At 32.3% G+C, this 14,312-nt stretch overlaps 2 protein-coding genes across 3 annotated transcripts in view; one reads left to right on the forward strand and one right to left on the reverse strand.

The window, feature by feature from the left end:
• LOC146527342 (uncharacterized) overlaps positions 1-9,464 on the reverse strand; it is an 80,376-nt gene extending 70,912 nt beyond the window's left edge. For both annotated transcript variants that reach the window (XM_085205997.1, XM_085205996.1), the window contains exons 1-2: positions 9,176-9,464; positions 560-709 (exon numbers count right to left, since the gene is read on the reverse strand). In XM_085205997.1, coding sequence (XP_085062123.1) covers positions 560-709; positions 9,176-9,304 — 279 coding nt within the window. In that variant the 5' untranslated portion in view covers positions 9,305-9,464. The remainder of the gene's footprint in view (positions 1-559; positions 710-9,175) is intronic.
• A 391-nt stretch (positions 9,465-9,855) lies between these two features.
• LOC146527343 (uncharacterized) lies at positions 9,856-12,805 on the forward strand. Its single transcript, XM_085206628.1, has 2 exons — positions 9,856-10,144; positions 11,616-12,805. The coding sequence occupies exon 2, from the start codon at positions 11,678-11,680 to the stop codon at positions 12,584-12,586; it is 909 nt and encodes a 302-aa protein (XP_085062754.1). The 5' UTR covers positions 9,856-10,144; positions 11,616-11,677; the 3' UTR covers positions 12,587-12,805.
• Positions 12,806-14,312: the final 1,507 nt, after the last annotated feature.

Genomic DNA, 14,312 nt, shown 5'->3' on the forward strand with positions numbered 1-14,312 from the left:
TATTGTCATTTTCTGGGTCTGATGTCGAGGCAAAGCGCGGCATTGCCTTCGCCACTCAACACGCAATAACTCCAAGATTCGGCGGGAAGTTAGGAACGGAAGTGTCTTAATTGCAACGGAGTGTCTTAACATTAGATTCGCAGTTTCTCTCTGCTTACCCTGCTATATTCGGTGTACAGAATTTAGCTTAAAAGAAGCTATTAAGTGATTTCCTTATTTTTATTTTTTCCGAATTTTAAGAAAAACTATTTAAAATTTATTTTATAAATTAACTCGTCAATTAATCTCACTCCGCTTTCTTTTCTTTTTCCTTTTCTTCAACTATTGTCAACTGAAAAATATGGATAGAAAAATTGAAAAAAAGAATTCTAACCACCTTTAAAATTCTTTAACTTAATTAATTTCATATTGCATAAGTTAATAGTACCTACGAAAAAAAATCTATAATAGTAAAAAAATAATTTGAATACAAATGCAATTTCCAAACACCCAAAACTTTACTAATAAAGACCAAACTCTAATAAAAATAAAAAAGAAAGAAACATCCAAAAAAACCTACCTGAAATTCAGGGGGAGGTTCGATGGCAGTGACAATCACTTTGGCCGGACCCTTCTTCACCGTGTTAAAGAAATCACCGCACATACGCTCGGAGGTTTCTGTCGACTCGCAGAGCGACAGCGACCGCTCATCGAAATCGCTCTCTTGCAACTGCACATTAAAGGGCAGCGGTGTATATATATACATACGTACCTACACACACATGCATACACAGACGTTCATACACAATATTTATATGTAGTAATGTGTTGTTATACATGGTATACTATCAGCAGCAAACAGAAACATGGCGTTCCGAATAATTTCTATCAAATTCAACTTATTAAATGAAAAAAAAGAAGAGTTTTTTTTCGTGTCAATGATTTATATTAGAATTAAAAAAAAATCTAATATATTTATTCAAAATAAAAAGTTACAAGCTTTATTTTTTGAACGTCGAATGATTTACCACTAGTTCACAAAAGTTAGTGCCTCAGACCTGAGAAGAACCGGCGCAAGGAACTCAGCGGGACTGTTTTTTTTTTTAAGTTTTAAACAAATACATATTTAATTATTTGTGACAATGATACCTTTGAAACAGACTTGAGCGAGCATTTCATTCCCAAGGCGCGTTATCATTTATAAAATCATTAATTTGGTAATAACATTTAACACACAAATGTCTTATCACAATTTCTCTCAATTCACTGACGTTTTCTGGGATCCTTTAGTAAAAGCGTACACGTTGTCCCAATCGAGTCACAGGTGCACTAAGTTTAAGCCTATCACCAGTATTAATATTAAGTATGTACATCCCCAATTTTGGTAAAATCATTAATGTTCTGAGATGCAACTGTCAATATATTGATTTCTTTTAACTAAAGGAGTCTTTAGGGCCTAAGTTAAAGATTGCTAGCTAGCGAATAACTCGCTTCTGCAAGGCAAATATTGGTTGGATACCGGCTGCATTACCCCAGATTAAATCCCATAGGACATAATACTGTGGAAGTAGCTAAAGTAAACAAGTTTCCAGCCGTTCAGAGCCGTTTCCACGTCAAATAGTATTTATTTTTACATTATTCTTAGTTCTATTTTTATTAGTGTGTAATATTTTGTCAGAGATAGCCTCTATTGTCTTATTATCTAATTTAAATTATTTTGAACGGATTCCAAGCAAGTCAAAGAGGTACAGTGGTCTTTATAGCCACAGTATTGGCTAAGGTAATCTATATATATAAAAGGACTTGTCCTCACTGACTGAGGTAAGACGCACGCACAGCCGTAACCGCTGTGCGTAGAAACGTGGAATTTAGACAGATGTTTACTTTCGTAATCTGGACATCCACTAAGAAGGGATTTTGAAAAATTTTAACCCTAAAGGGGTGAAATAAGGGTTGAAAGTTTGTATGGAAAAAAATTTAAATCGGCACCGATTTTTATAAAATTTGAAATTTAGATTTTTAAAAGTATTTAATTGAACACATGTTTCATCGTTTTCTAGAATTCTCCCCCTAAGGGTACAAATAAGGGGTTGAAAGTTTGTATAGACTTTTTTTTAAATCGGCACCAATTTTTATAAAATTTGGAATTCAGACTCTTAAAAATATTAATTTGAACATGTGTTTCATGGTTTTCTAGAATTCACCCCCTCAGGGTGCAAATAAGGGGTTGAAAGTTTGTATGGAAAAATCATTAAATCGCCACCGATTATTATAAAATTTGAAATTTAGACTCTTAAAAATATTTCATTGAACACATGTTTCGTGGTTTTTTTGGAATTCACCCCTAAATACGTAAGCGAAGCTGCGCGCGTCCGCTAGTTTGTAAATAATATGATAGCATACTTGCTATCTGTCTTCTGTAAAAATAAGATGGGTGTAGCCTAACACATGTCAAATTATTATTTTTTATATTAATTACATTATTAATGTTGTTACATAATTGCCATTAATTAATGTATGTAACATATTATTTAAATTAAATCTAATATCATTTTCTTGTGGCAACTTCCTCACATAAGGAAATGTAATCATAACATCAGTTGTAAATAGTAGTCTTATAGTTCTTTTTTATTTACATTTCTTTTTCTCCCATCAAAATAATTAAAATTGTATTAGGAGAGTGAGTAAAATCACTCCCATATTTTTCCCCAGATTGTCACTATATACTACAATATTACTTTGATTTTGTGTGAGTATGGGTTATGACTTTTTGATCTATGTACAGCTGGGCTGAGCCATCAGCCCGGGATTGGGAAAATATTTCTGACATCTTCCCTGGATGGCTCTGCGTGAGCGCTTGAAACTCACAGACACGATTTTTAGTGAGTGACTCAAAGCGCTCTAAATGATGACTACAGATCTTAAAGAGCTCATCCATAAAAGATATCTGCTCTGCAATTTGTCTCCGAGCACATTCATAATTATCAGAAATGGTTTTTATATTATTATGCAATGTGGCAATCTCCAACTGTAATGAACTCACCTCAGCTTCATTTAATAACTTTTGATTTAACATATTTTCATAAAAATTATATATTGTACATTAATTTACTATTTTCTGCAGATTATTATTTTGCTCTAGTATTTCTGAGTATTGTAAGTAAATTTAGACAAATCGTTAGGATTTTTGTGTTTGTCCAAAATCTCCCTTTTTTTTAAAGTTGTTCCCACTGCATCTTATATAACTTTAGTTCTTGGAGCGTCAGCTGGAGCTTATCCTCTGCCTGACGGGCCTTGGTAACATGGGTCATCGTTTTTATTTATATTATTTATGCAATAGTATGTTTAGAAATGCAGGTTAGAGCAGTACGAACTTGTGTTGTTAGTTTACAAATGTTTATATGTGTTAGAAAGTAAAGGGAATGCAATAAGCAAGGAAGTATAATATTAAAATTTAAAATGTACTTCGTTACCTGTGCGATGATAGATGACGAACAAAACACAGCACAAACACTTTTAAGTCACAAATGTATTGAATATAATACTAACAGTACAAATGTCTATATTAGAGACTATTTCACAAATTACTATTAAGTTATACTAATAAAATTTAAATAAATTTTACGGGAGAAGTTTTTAAGAAGTTTCTGTCGTAGTGTTGCCACAAGAAAAGTTTATAATTTATAATATAATGTAAACGCGTTCAAAATGAGGTGCTTGGCCATCTAGGAGTTAATTAATTAAGCTATTAAGATTAATTATTGTGTTTGCGAGATTATTTTCGATAATTCAAACGCAAGCCTATTCAATATAAAAAAAAATAGATTTCATCGCCAACACTTATTATGTTACTAGCGGACGCGCGCAGCTTCGCATGCTTTTCATTGCTTTAAGATCCTTAGGGGTGTGTTTATTATAATAATAAACCATGAAACACGTGTTCAATGAAATACTTTTAAGAGTCTCTATTTTTTATCTTATAAAAATCGGTGGCGATTTAAAGATTTTTCCATACAAACTTTCAACCCCTTGTTTGCACTCCTAGGGGATGAATTAAAATAAACCACGAAACATGTGTTCAATGAAATATTTTTAAGAGTCTAAATTACAAATTTTATAAAAATCGGCGGCGATTTAAAGATTTTTCCATACAAACTTTCAACCCCTTATTGGCACCCTCAGGGGGTAAATTCTAAAAAACCATGAAACACGTATTCAATTAAATATTTTTAAGAGTCTGAATTTACAATTTTATAAAAATCGATTCTGATTTAATTTTTTTTCCATACAAAATTTCAACCCCTATTTCACCCCTTTAGGGTTAAAACTTTTCAAAATCCCTTCTTAGTGGATGTCCAGATTACGAAAGTAAACATCTGCCCAAATTTCACGTTTAAGCTGTTTGTTTTAATTTTTATTTTTTTAGCTTCACGCTGTTTCCCTCACATAGCTGGGTGAGCAGAGGGAACCTGGGAACGTAATATTAAGACACTCCGTTCTCATTAAGACGCGTCCATTTCCCACTTTGTGCCGATTTCTGGGGGCGTGTTGAGTGGTACAGCTCAATTCCGCACTTTGCCTCATTACTAAAGCGAGGAAATGGAAATATTAAATATTTCATTTCTTCAAGTGGGAATCGAATCCACAATCTGTCGCGTTAACAGTTACACGCTTGTTCCCCTGCACCACAACTGGCCTCAATATTTTGAGACATTTTCATTTTATTTCATATGCACATTATTGTGGTTACATTACTTGGGGTTTTGGTGATAAATATTTGCTGTTGGTAGGTACTAAGAAAAAATAACTTAAGCAATGTATATATTGTTTAAGTAATTATACTATATATGATATCTATATATATAAAATCGAAAGGTCACTCACTCATCACGAAATCTCAGAAACTACATGTGCTAGGAATCTGAAATTTTGCATTGGAGTTACTTATAGGACGTAGGTGCTCGCTAAGACGGGAATTTGTAATATTCGACTTCTAAGGGGTTGTTTTTAGGGTTGAAAGTTTGTATGAAACTTCTTTACTACAAATGCTAGGAGTCTCAAATTTTGCATGGACATCACTTATAAGATGTAAGTACACACGGAGACGGGAATTTCCAATATTCCACCCCTAAAGGGTTGTTTTTAGGGTTGATTGCTTGCATGAAACTTCGTTACTATAAGCGCTAGGAGTCTTAAATGTTCTATGGACGTCACTTATAGGACGTAAGTACACACTGAGATGGGAATTTCCAATATTCCACCCCTAAAGGGTTGTTTTTAAGGTTGATTGCTTGCATGAAACTTCGTTACTATAAACGCTAGGAGTCTTAATTTTTCTATGGACGTCACTTATAGGACGTAAGTACACACGGAGACAGGAATTTCCAATATTCCACCCCTAAAGGGTTGTTTTTAGGGTTGATTGTTTGCATGAAACTTCGTTACTATAAGCGCTAGGAGTCTTAAATGTTCTATGGACGTCACTTATAGGACATAAGTACACACGGAGACGGGAATTTCCAATATTCCACCCCTAAAGGGTTGTTTTTAGGGTTGGTAGTTTGCATGAAACTTCGTTACTATAAGCGCTAGGAGTCTTAAATGATGAGTCTTAAATTTTGCATGAGCGTTACTTATAGGAAGTAGTTGTTAACTAAGACGAGATTTTGCTAAATTTGATACCTAAGCATGTAGTTTTGGGGTTGATATTGTATATGCAATTTCGTAATTACAAATGCTGGTCAAAAGTCTCAAATTTTACATACGAATTATTTTAGTGTCTACTTGCTACCCTAGATGGAATTTTGACATGGATTTTGAAACAAGTTTTTTTTTTAAATTCGACCCCTAAGGGTGTTTTTTTCGGGATATAAGTTATAACATCTATTAACTATATAATGTATTTCATATTCTACACATAATTACAGGATATAAAAGCGAAATCTGCACATGAAAAATATAGGCCTTCGTGGCGCAGGGGCACAAGGGTGTGGGTTCGATTTCCACTTAAGGTAATAATGCATTATTTTACATTAATATTTTTATTTTTTCGCTCTAGCAGCAATTCAAAAGCCAGGCGTGAAGTTCGGCCACCCAACACGCAATGCCTCGAAAAATTTAGTGGAAAGTGGGGAAAGGAGTGTCTCAACGCTCGGTTCCCTTTGCCTATACTCTGTGCGGGATACAGTGTGTGGCTGAAAAAGGAAAGATAAAGAGGCCAGTCGTGGTGCAGAAGCACAAAAGTGTTATAGTAAATGCGACTGGTTGTAGGTTTTATGTCTACTCGAGGAAATGAAATATTTATTTAAATTTATATTTTCATTTCTTCGCTCTGGTGTCGAGGCAAAGCGTGACGTTGAGTTCCATCACTTAATACGCAATGCCTCCAGAAATGGGCGGAAAATGTGGAACGGAGTATCTTAAGTCTAGATTCCTTAGGCCCACCCCACTGTGCGCTGAATACAGCGTGAAGTTGATTATAAAGATATAAAAACTTAAGAATTAGGTCCATTTATATATCGATAATAGAGGCTTAAAACTACTTTTGTCTCCGATTGCGAATCATGCAAAAATGACTGGTATGATGGATGCTGGCAAAACCAAAGTGTCAAGTCTTTTACAGAATATTGGATCCTCACCGATTCAAATGATTCTAAGTTGTATGCAAACATATGGTTCCAAATGATACTGGGGCGCGTGCCTCGAGATGAGAACAGTACTTCATATGAGGCCGATCTTGAGATCTTTACATTACCAATCGGTGTCTTGACGTAAAGTAATGTCTCGCTCTGCCGGTGACTCCCAGTGTCTTTGATACCAACTTGGTCTTGCTTTCCGTATGATCGCGATACTACTGATATTTAGTCGAAACGTTAAGGCCCAACATGTTGATACTGGGAGTATATGAGAATAATTTTTTTTTTGTATAAATTAATAATGCTCTATACCAAAAAATTACATAAAAGTGATAAGAGCCCTATCAGGAATGAATCCCTGTCAAGGCCAGTTATTTCATCTTTAAGTCTGTTTATGCAATTGTAAATTATTTGAATAGTTCAAATTAATACTTATAAAAAGAATTTTTTTAACATATGGTGAAAGTAAAATTACCATATTGCAAAGCGCTCTAAAAAAATCTTTAATATATATATGTATTTACAAAAAAATACTTATAACCGATCTTAAATAGTAGGTAATGGAGGTTGCATTCTTTTAAACCATTTTCTTATAACAATTACGCTAATATGGTACCAAAGTTATTGAAATGTTCATATTAGAAATCACTAAGTGCGCTGCAAACATGAAATATTATAACATAAAGTAATTCAGTATATTGAATAAATAATTATGTAGTTCAAGCGGGCGAAGCCGCGGGCGGGCCGCTAGTATATTATATAACTATTTAAGATATATATTATGTTTCTAAAGCTTAAATATTATTATCATGACATAATAATACAAGTATATGTATATTTAGATTTTCTTTTATCTAATTATATTATGGGAAAATATGTTGCATTAACATTTTAATTTACATTTGCAGTTTTTGTGTTTGTTTTAAATACCAATAGTCTATTATGAATATTATAAGAGAATAAAAACATATTTTATGTTAAGTTTCTACATTGCACTGCCAGTTTGGGTTTACTTTCATTTCTAGCTGTACCTATCTCGCATATAGTATGATTGGCAGAGGGTTAAGACACTCCGTTTTTCACGCACTACCAAATTTTGGACCCATTGTGTGTTGTCGGAACTCAAAGCAGCTCTTTATCTCGTTACCAGAGCGATAAAATAAAATATTTCATTCCCTGGACAGGGAATCAAACCCCCGGCTGCGCCCCAAATCGCCAGCTTTATATTAAATTTCTAAGCGGTTATAGCATCATCTACATTACAGCATTTTTCGCATTTTTATCATTTACATGTTTTTGTAGTTTCACATTTTTTCCATAGGGAACCAGGGAATCGAACCCACAACCTATTAAGTCACACACTTGTGCCCCTGCACTATCACTGGTCTTAATTGAATTATTTACTTTACAATTACGAAAACAAAGTGTAATTATACATTCTTTTCCTATGTTTTTCATATAACTCATATTATGTAAGCAAAATTAGATAAAATTCAATCGCTTCAAGCACTAAAAAACACTTATTAAACTAATATCATTTCAGGAAATCCTATACATGAAATAGGTTGTAAGTTCATTCGACAAGGCTTGTAGGATCATGTATTCAATAACAAATAGACACACTGGCTTTGCATATAAATAATTCACAGATGCAAGTAAACTATCAGAAGCTATTTAAACAAGGAATTGTGAAGTTTATGTTGATATTTATGCTCTGCATTAAATATAATGTGTTATCTCATTCATCATCTCATCTCTTTATTTAATATTGAAGACAGTGAATTAATCTTCAATTAATAAGCAAGTGGTTTTTAAAGAAAAGTTATCATGATTGTTTGGGAATAATATTATGATATATTAGTATTCAAATGACTCTTTATAAGGTATTAAGTTAGTAACTTTATAAGGTAGGTATTTTATAGTTTATATAAAATAAATTATTTTATACAAAAAATGCTCAGCAGTAACAGAATTTAGGTCTCAATGTATATCAACTGTGTAATAGAGACTTAAGATACTAAGAAGAATACAAAGAAGAAGAAGAATGCAATAATAAGAAACTATTTGTGGAGTAAGATAAATCATATTATAAACAATGTAATCAATTAAGTAATTTTGTACTTATTTCTATGCCATGCTATGACATTTATTTTGTATACAATTATAAAAGAAATTTAAATAAAAGCAAATACCAAGCATCACACATGTGTAACATAATGCAAGTGAAATTAATATAACAATATGTATAAGACATCATATATATCAAAATAATAAATTCTACAACTTTAAAAAAGTTTTAAGTTTTTGTTTGAAACTATCTGTCCTATCCATGTGGGTTTATTTATAACCTAAATACAGAATTATGTAAACTACGTTACAGTGCAATATATAGAATCCAAAATAAGCAAAGCAACTAAAACAGTCTTAAACACATCTAAGATGTAATGGTAATAATTGTCTTTGTTTTTAAATTATGCAAAAAACTATTAAGAAGGCCTATAACTAAAATATAGCGGCAAGTGTTTAACACAGTGTTATAAGACAAAAGTTATAAAATTTACCTCAGATGCAATATGATGCCATCCACTCGCTGAATCGCTAGAAAACGAGCCACTTGTAATCAGCAGACCACTGTCTTCGCTAAGCGGAGGCCCCTCAGAGTGCGTAGAGAAAGACGGCGGTGACTCCATTTCCTTCAGAATCACTCAACTTGTATAAAAGTTTTGTTTAAAACATAAAACTAGCGTAAATATTATAAGCTCCATAAAAATTACGAAATATACAAAAAATTGTTACAACATTCAACACTAAAGGTGTACAGCTAAAATATGACTATGTGTTAGCTGTCTCGCTCGCTCACTATCGCTGTCTTCATGGACCTTGTTTTTTTTCTGAGCGTAGAATCTTGGCTTTTCGCTCTTTGAAAAAGTTACATATAAAGCGATGACATTATTTTCAATATTTATATTTAAAAAAAGGACTTAAAACATATAAATACCAAAACTATACTCGATTTACTGTATGAGTTATATTTTCATTATATTTACCATATTTAAAATTTGCTCTTTAATAATAAGTCGCTACAAGTAGTATATCAAATATTTTTTTAATCTGTGAAATCTATTAAGTTGATACTTGATATATTCAATTCAGTCCTTTCTCGTAATAATTATACTTGCTAAAATAATATTGCCTAATCTTTGGGTTAGTCTTGTACACAGAACACATTTACTCATTACTATATTTGGTACTATTATTTGGTCTTGGAGTAAAGCTAATCTTAGTTTATTAATAACACGGAGTGTGTTTTAATATTTTATGTATATTTACAAACTAAATTTTATCCTATGCATCACTTATTAACCTAGAAACTTATGAGACATACCCATTTCCCAAACATGTGAGTGACTAAAAAAAAAAGAGAAATGCTTATAAATGTATATTATCTATGGCCCTCTCTCACTCCTGGATAATATCTCTCTCGTGGCGGTAAAACTGAAAGCAAAACTGCAAGCAAAACTGCAAAGCAAGTAATTTTTTTTCTTTATTATTATAATTAATAATAATTAATGTTCTTCTAAGCACATGTGATCAATAGTTTTTGTTAAAATATGTTTTAATGTACATATTGGGTAATATGTTCCATTATTTAAAAACTGGCGCGAGCGCGCGTTCCCGCGTTCCTTTAGAATTTTCTTATTTTCTTCTTTAAATTCATTAAACCTATTGTGTAATAATTTAATTAAATATCATTTATCCATATTTAGTTTTGCCCCGTATTTTTTATTAATCTATTTTTCAAATTACAAATAAAGAATTTATAATAAGTTTACAAGCGCGATTTATAATGTTACTTATGTCGTATCACCATTTTGTTTTAAGATTTATTAGCATTAAATCGTAATTTGTGAATTTGTGTAAGTACTCATTAAACCAAATCAAGTTAATATCACTAGTCTAGGGGAACGAGTTTATTCGCTTTTATTTCAATTTTCAATCTTGTGACAAACTAATATTAGTGTTCTTATTCAATGCGTCCATATAACACTATTTAAATTTACATTATGATTATTCTTCTTTATGATGAGCGCCCCATACCAAACTCGAGAGGAAACAACCCTTAGCGTCAATGTTTATTTTTTCGGGATCTAGTGAAGATATCTTCATGAAATTTAAATTCAAAGTGGCTATGTATAAGGCTATTATTATATATTTTTTCCGAATTTTTGAGTAATTCTAAGTTTAGAAAAATTAGAAGTTTATTTTTTGTGGGCGCTTTTATATAACACTCCGAGAATTGACACCTACCAAAATTATATACGTTGTGCACATATTAGTTAGCTATCTATGCTATAAGTTACAAAAGAATCTAAGTAGTGGAACATATCTCAAAATAAAAAAAAACCTCTTTAGTACGTGCACGCGTATAACAAACTTGCATAGGAATTTATCATCCTCGTATGCCAGACGACAAGAGGCTAAACCAGTCGTGAAGAAGTGGCCCAAGCGTCTGACTGTAAATGCGACAGGTTGTGCATTCGATTTCCATTCTAGGAAATAAAATAATTAATATTTGCATTTATTCACTCTGGAATTTTACATAATCTTATGCACGATAAACAGTATCAATTTACTAAATGTCGTTCAAGTATAGGCGCTGGTATAGGTCTTATAAAGATATGAGGCTTGGAAGGGATCGCAATATGCTCTTGGCATTTTCTGTGATTTGTCCAAAGCCTTTGACTGCGTGCAGTACTCAACATTGAACAAAATTAATCGATAGAATTTCATATTTACTTACGCACAAAATCTTGAAAGTATATCACTATTTATATTTAATTATTTATTTAGTCTTTCGAATTGAAAAATACAGTTTATTACTAGCTAACTACTAAAACTTAAAGAAAATTACATTTTATGTAAATAATTATAGCTAAAATAGCTGTTATTGCTCTAGCCAGCTTAATAAAAATATATATATATTTTAATAATTCATTTCAGAAAATTTATGAAAAAAATTCAAAATCGAGTGACCCTTCGATTTTCCAATTACGAACATCGACATGGAATCCAATTTCAAGGAAGTTGATAAAAAAGTTAACCTCCAGCTTAAAGATGATACTAAAGTAAATGAAGAAGAAGATACAGTCCCGCCCGCTTTTAAAGTCTATGATAAAACTCCTAAGTCTCTAGCAACTTCGTATACAGAAATAGATATAATACGCAAAGATTCACAACGGACTCTGAGGAACAAAAGACTATTGAAAAAAAGTATTTTAGCAAGAACTAAGAAAATGGACGACATATTTGATAATCTAAAAAAAAGTGAGGATGGCCAAGAGAAAATTATGCTGGCTGATAGAAAAACTAGGAGTAAAAAATTTCTGGAGTACAATATTTCCAGTGATAGTGAAGATACAGTAGAAAATTTCAAGTTAGAAAAACGTGTAAAAAAGTCTAGCAAAATTACTTTGGGTAGCGAAAAATCAATTAAACGTCGAGGAACTCCACGTAACAAAAGACTAAATAAAGTCAACAATAGTGGAACTGAAAATGTTAATAAGAACAATTCCAAACCTAAAACTGGTAGGACTAGGGCAAACACAAAAAAAATAGGTTTGAAATCTAGACAAAATTTAGAAGACCAGTGTATGAGAGATACTGTAGCAGAAGTGCTAAATACTTCTCTAGTGAAAGAAGAACCACGGTATAATATAAATGAAGTAGAACCAGTTATAAAGGAAGCGGAAATGGACACTATCATTGAAATATATAGCGATCAGGATTCTGAAAGCTCTTTGCCAGCTCTGATCGTGGAAAAAGAACAAGTACGTGGACAGGCTGACGATCCATGTGAAGCTGCTTTACTAGACAATTTAATTAATAATTTAATAGAAAATTATAGAACCCCCTCCCTAAGTTGGGTATTACAGATGAAATTAACAAAATCGATCCACAAACTGAGACGCTAAACAAAACAGAAGTGCAAATAGTAAATCTAAGGCAAAAAGAAATAAGACCCAAAAATTTTCAAATGATTCAAGAAATATTAATAAAAATAATTATAAAACTAAGCCATAGTAAATAAATTACGAAAATTATCCATAGTTTACCATGAAAGAACCATAAATTGTTGAGACTTCCAAAATCATTTGAAAGTATTATTGCATAATAAATAAAAATAAAAATAAGTAGCTTTTTATTTCTTGCTTCTTTAGTTAGTAGTACATTTCATAAAATAAAAAATACAAAATTCTTCAGTAGATGTTAGTATTGAAGTTAGTAGATTATTGATTAGTTTCTTTTTCCATGAGTATTATTTACTTTCTCAGTTCTTGTTATTATATATATATATATAGTAGGCCTCCTCCAAAGATGTCATTACTTATTCCCTAGAAACCAATTGGTTTGCCCAAGACAGTAACAGTATATATAACTGTTCTGTATATTTAAGCGGTATTCCTTCTACTGTTATATCTATTTCTGTGCTGTTTGTCATTAACTTGGTTTTAGTTTTATTCATTTCCAGACCAATTTTTTTGCTTGCATCGTTGAGTGATTTTATCATGCTTTGTAGTTCTGAGCCTCACTCTGAAAACAGGATAAGATCGTCTGCAAATCGTAAGGGCCTAAAGTATTAGTTTCTAATTTTTAAACCGCATTTTTCCCAGTCGAGTTGGTTTATAATCGACTCTAATATTGCTATGAATAGCTTTGGTGACAGTGGGTCTCCTTGTCTCACTCTTTCGACTGGGAACCAAGGCCATACTGCTTCTCATTTTATTCTGCTCTTGCATTTACCATATATGCTCTTCATAACTTTAATATATTTATCTTCCACCTTCTGTGCTGTCAGTGAACGCCATATAACTGTCATAAGAAACTGTATCGAAAGCCTTCTGGTAGTCTATATAGGCAATGTAGAGTAGATTTCTCTTTTCTTGATACTTTTGTATTAGTAGCTCTAGAGTGTGGATATGGTCGATTGTGGAATAGCCTTTTCTGAACCCTACCTGTGCTACCGATTGACTTGCATCCAATGTCTTGCTGATTCTCTGATTTATTAATAAGGAGAACAGCTTGTAAATACTTGGTAACATGCTAATTGGTCTATAATTTCCTACGTCTTTTGGATCGCCTTTTTTATACAATAATATCTGATTCTGACCACTGAGTGGGAGTTACCCCAGATTTTAAAATACTATTGAAAAGATCCGTCAGTGGTAAAGCAGACGTTTTGGAGCCTATTTTTAATGCTTTATTTGTAATGTAATCCAATCTGGGGCTTTTACCTTTTTTTAGATGTAGCAACGTACTTTCGACTTCACTCACTTCGATTCTTGGTATATCATTTGTGTTGGCCATTACGGAATTATTGTCTAAATAGATATTATCATGGAAATGCGCTCGTGCACGATACAGGCTTTTATAGAAATCAGTAGCAATTGAGATTAAGTATGTCTCTACGATTGTATGACCTAGTACCCTTACGATTTAGACCATCAATCCAGGTTTTGTTCGTCCTAAGCTCTTTGTAAGCTTTTTTGTGCTTCCTGTTTGCTTTAGATGTTTGTCGATAGTGTTATATCTGTAGTCGGTATAATCTTGAGAGCTGCAAGTTTGTTTTTCATTGCTCAGGTTATATATTTTGTTTTTTGAAGCTCTTGTCTTCTTTTTAGTAAAGTTAACGTACGTTCT

The sequence above is a fragment of the Heliconius melpomene genome, chromosome 21 (assembly GCF_056956725.1).
Source record: "Heliconius melpomene rosina isolate 202511_hmr_F chromosome 21, ASM5695672v1, whole genome shotgun sequence".
NCBI lineage: Eukaryota > Metazoa > Arthropoda > Insecta > Lepidoptera > Nymphalidae > Heliconius > Heliconius melpomene.

Coding starts and splice junctions, on each gene's coding strand:
- LOC146527343 (XM_085206628.1), top strand. CDS start 11,678: ATGGAATCCAATTTCAAGGAAGTTGATAAAAAAGTTAACCTCCAGCTT.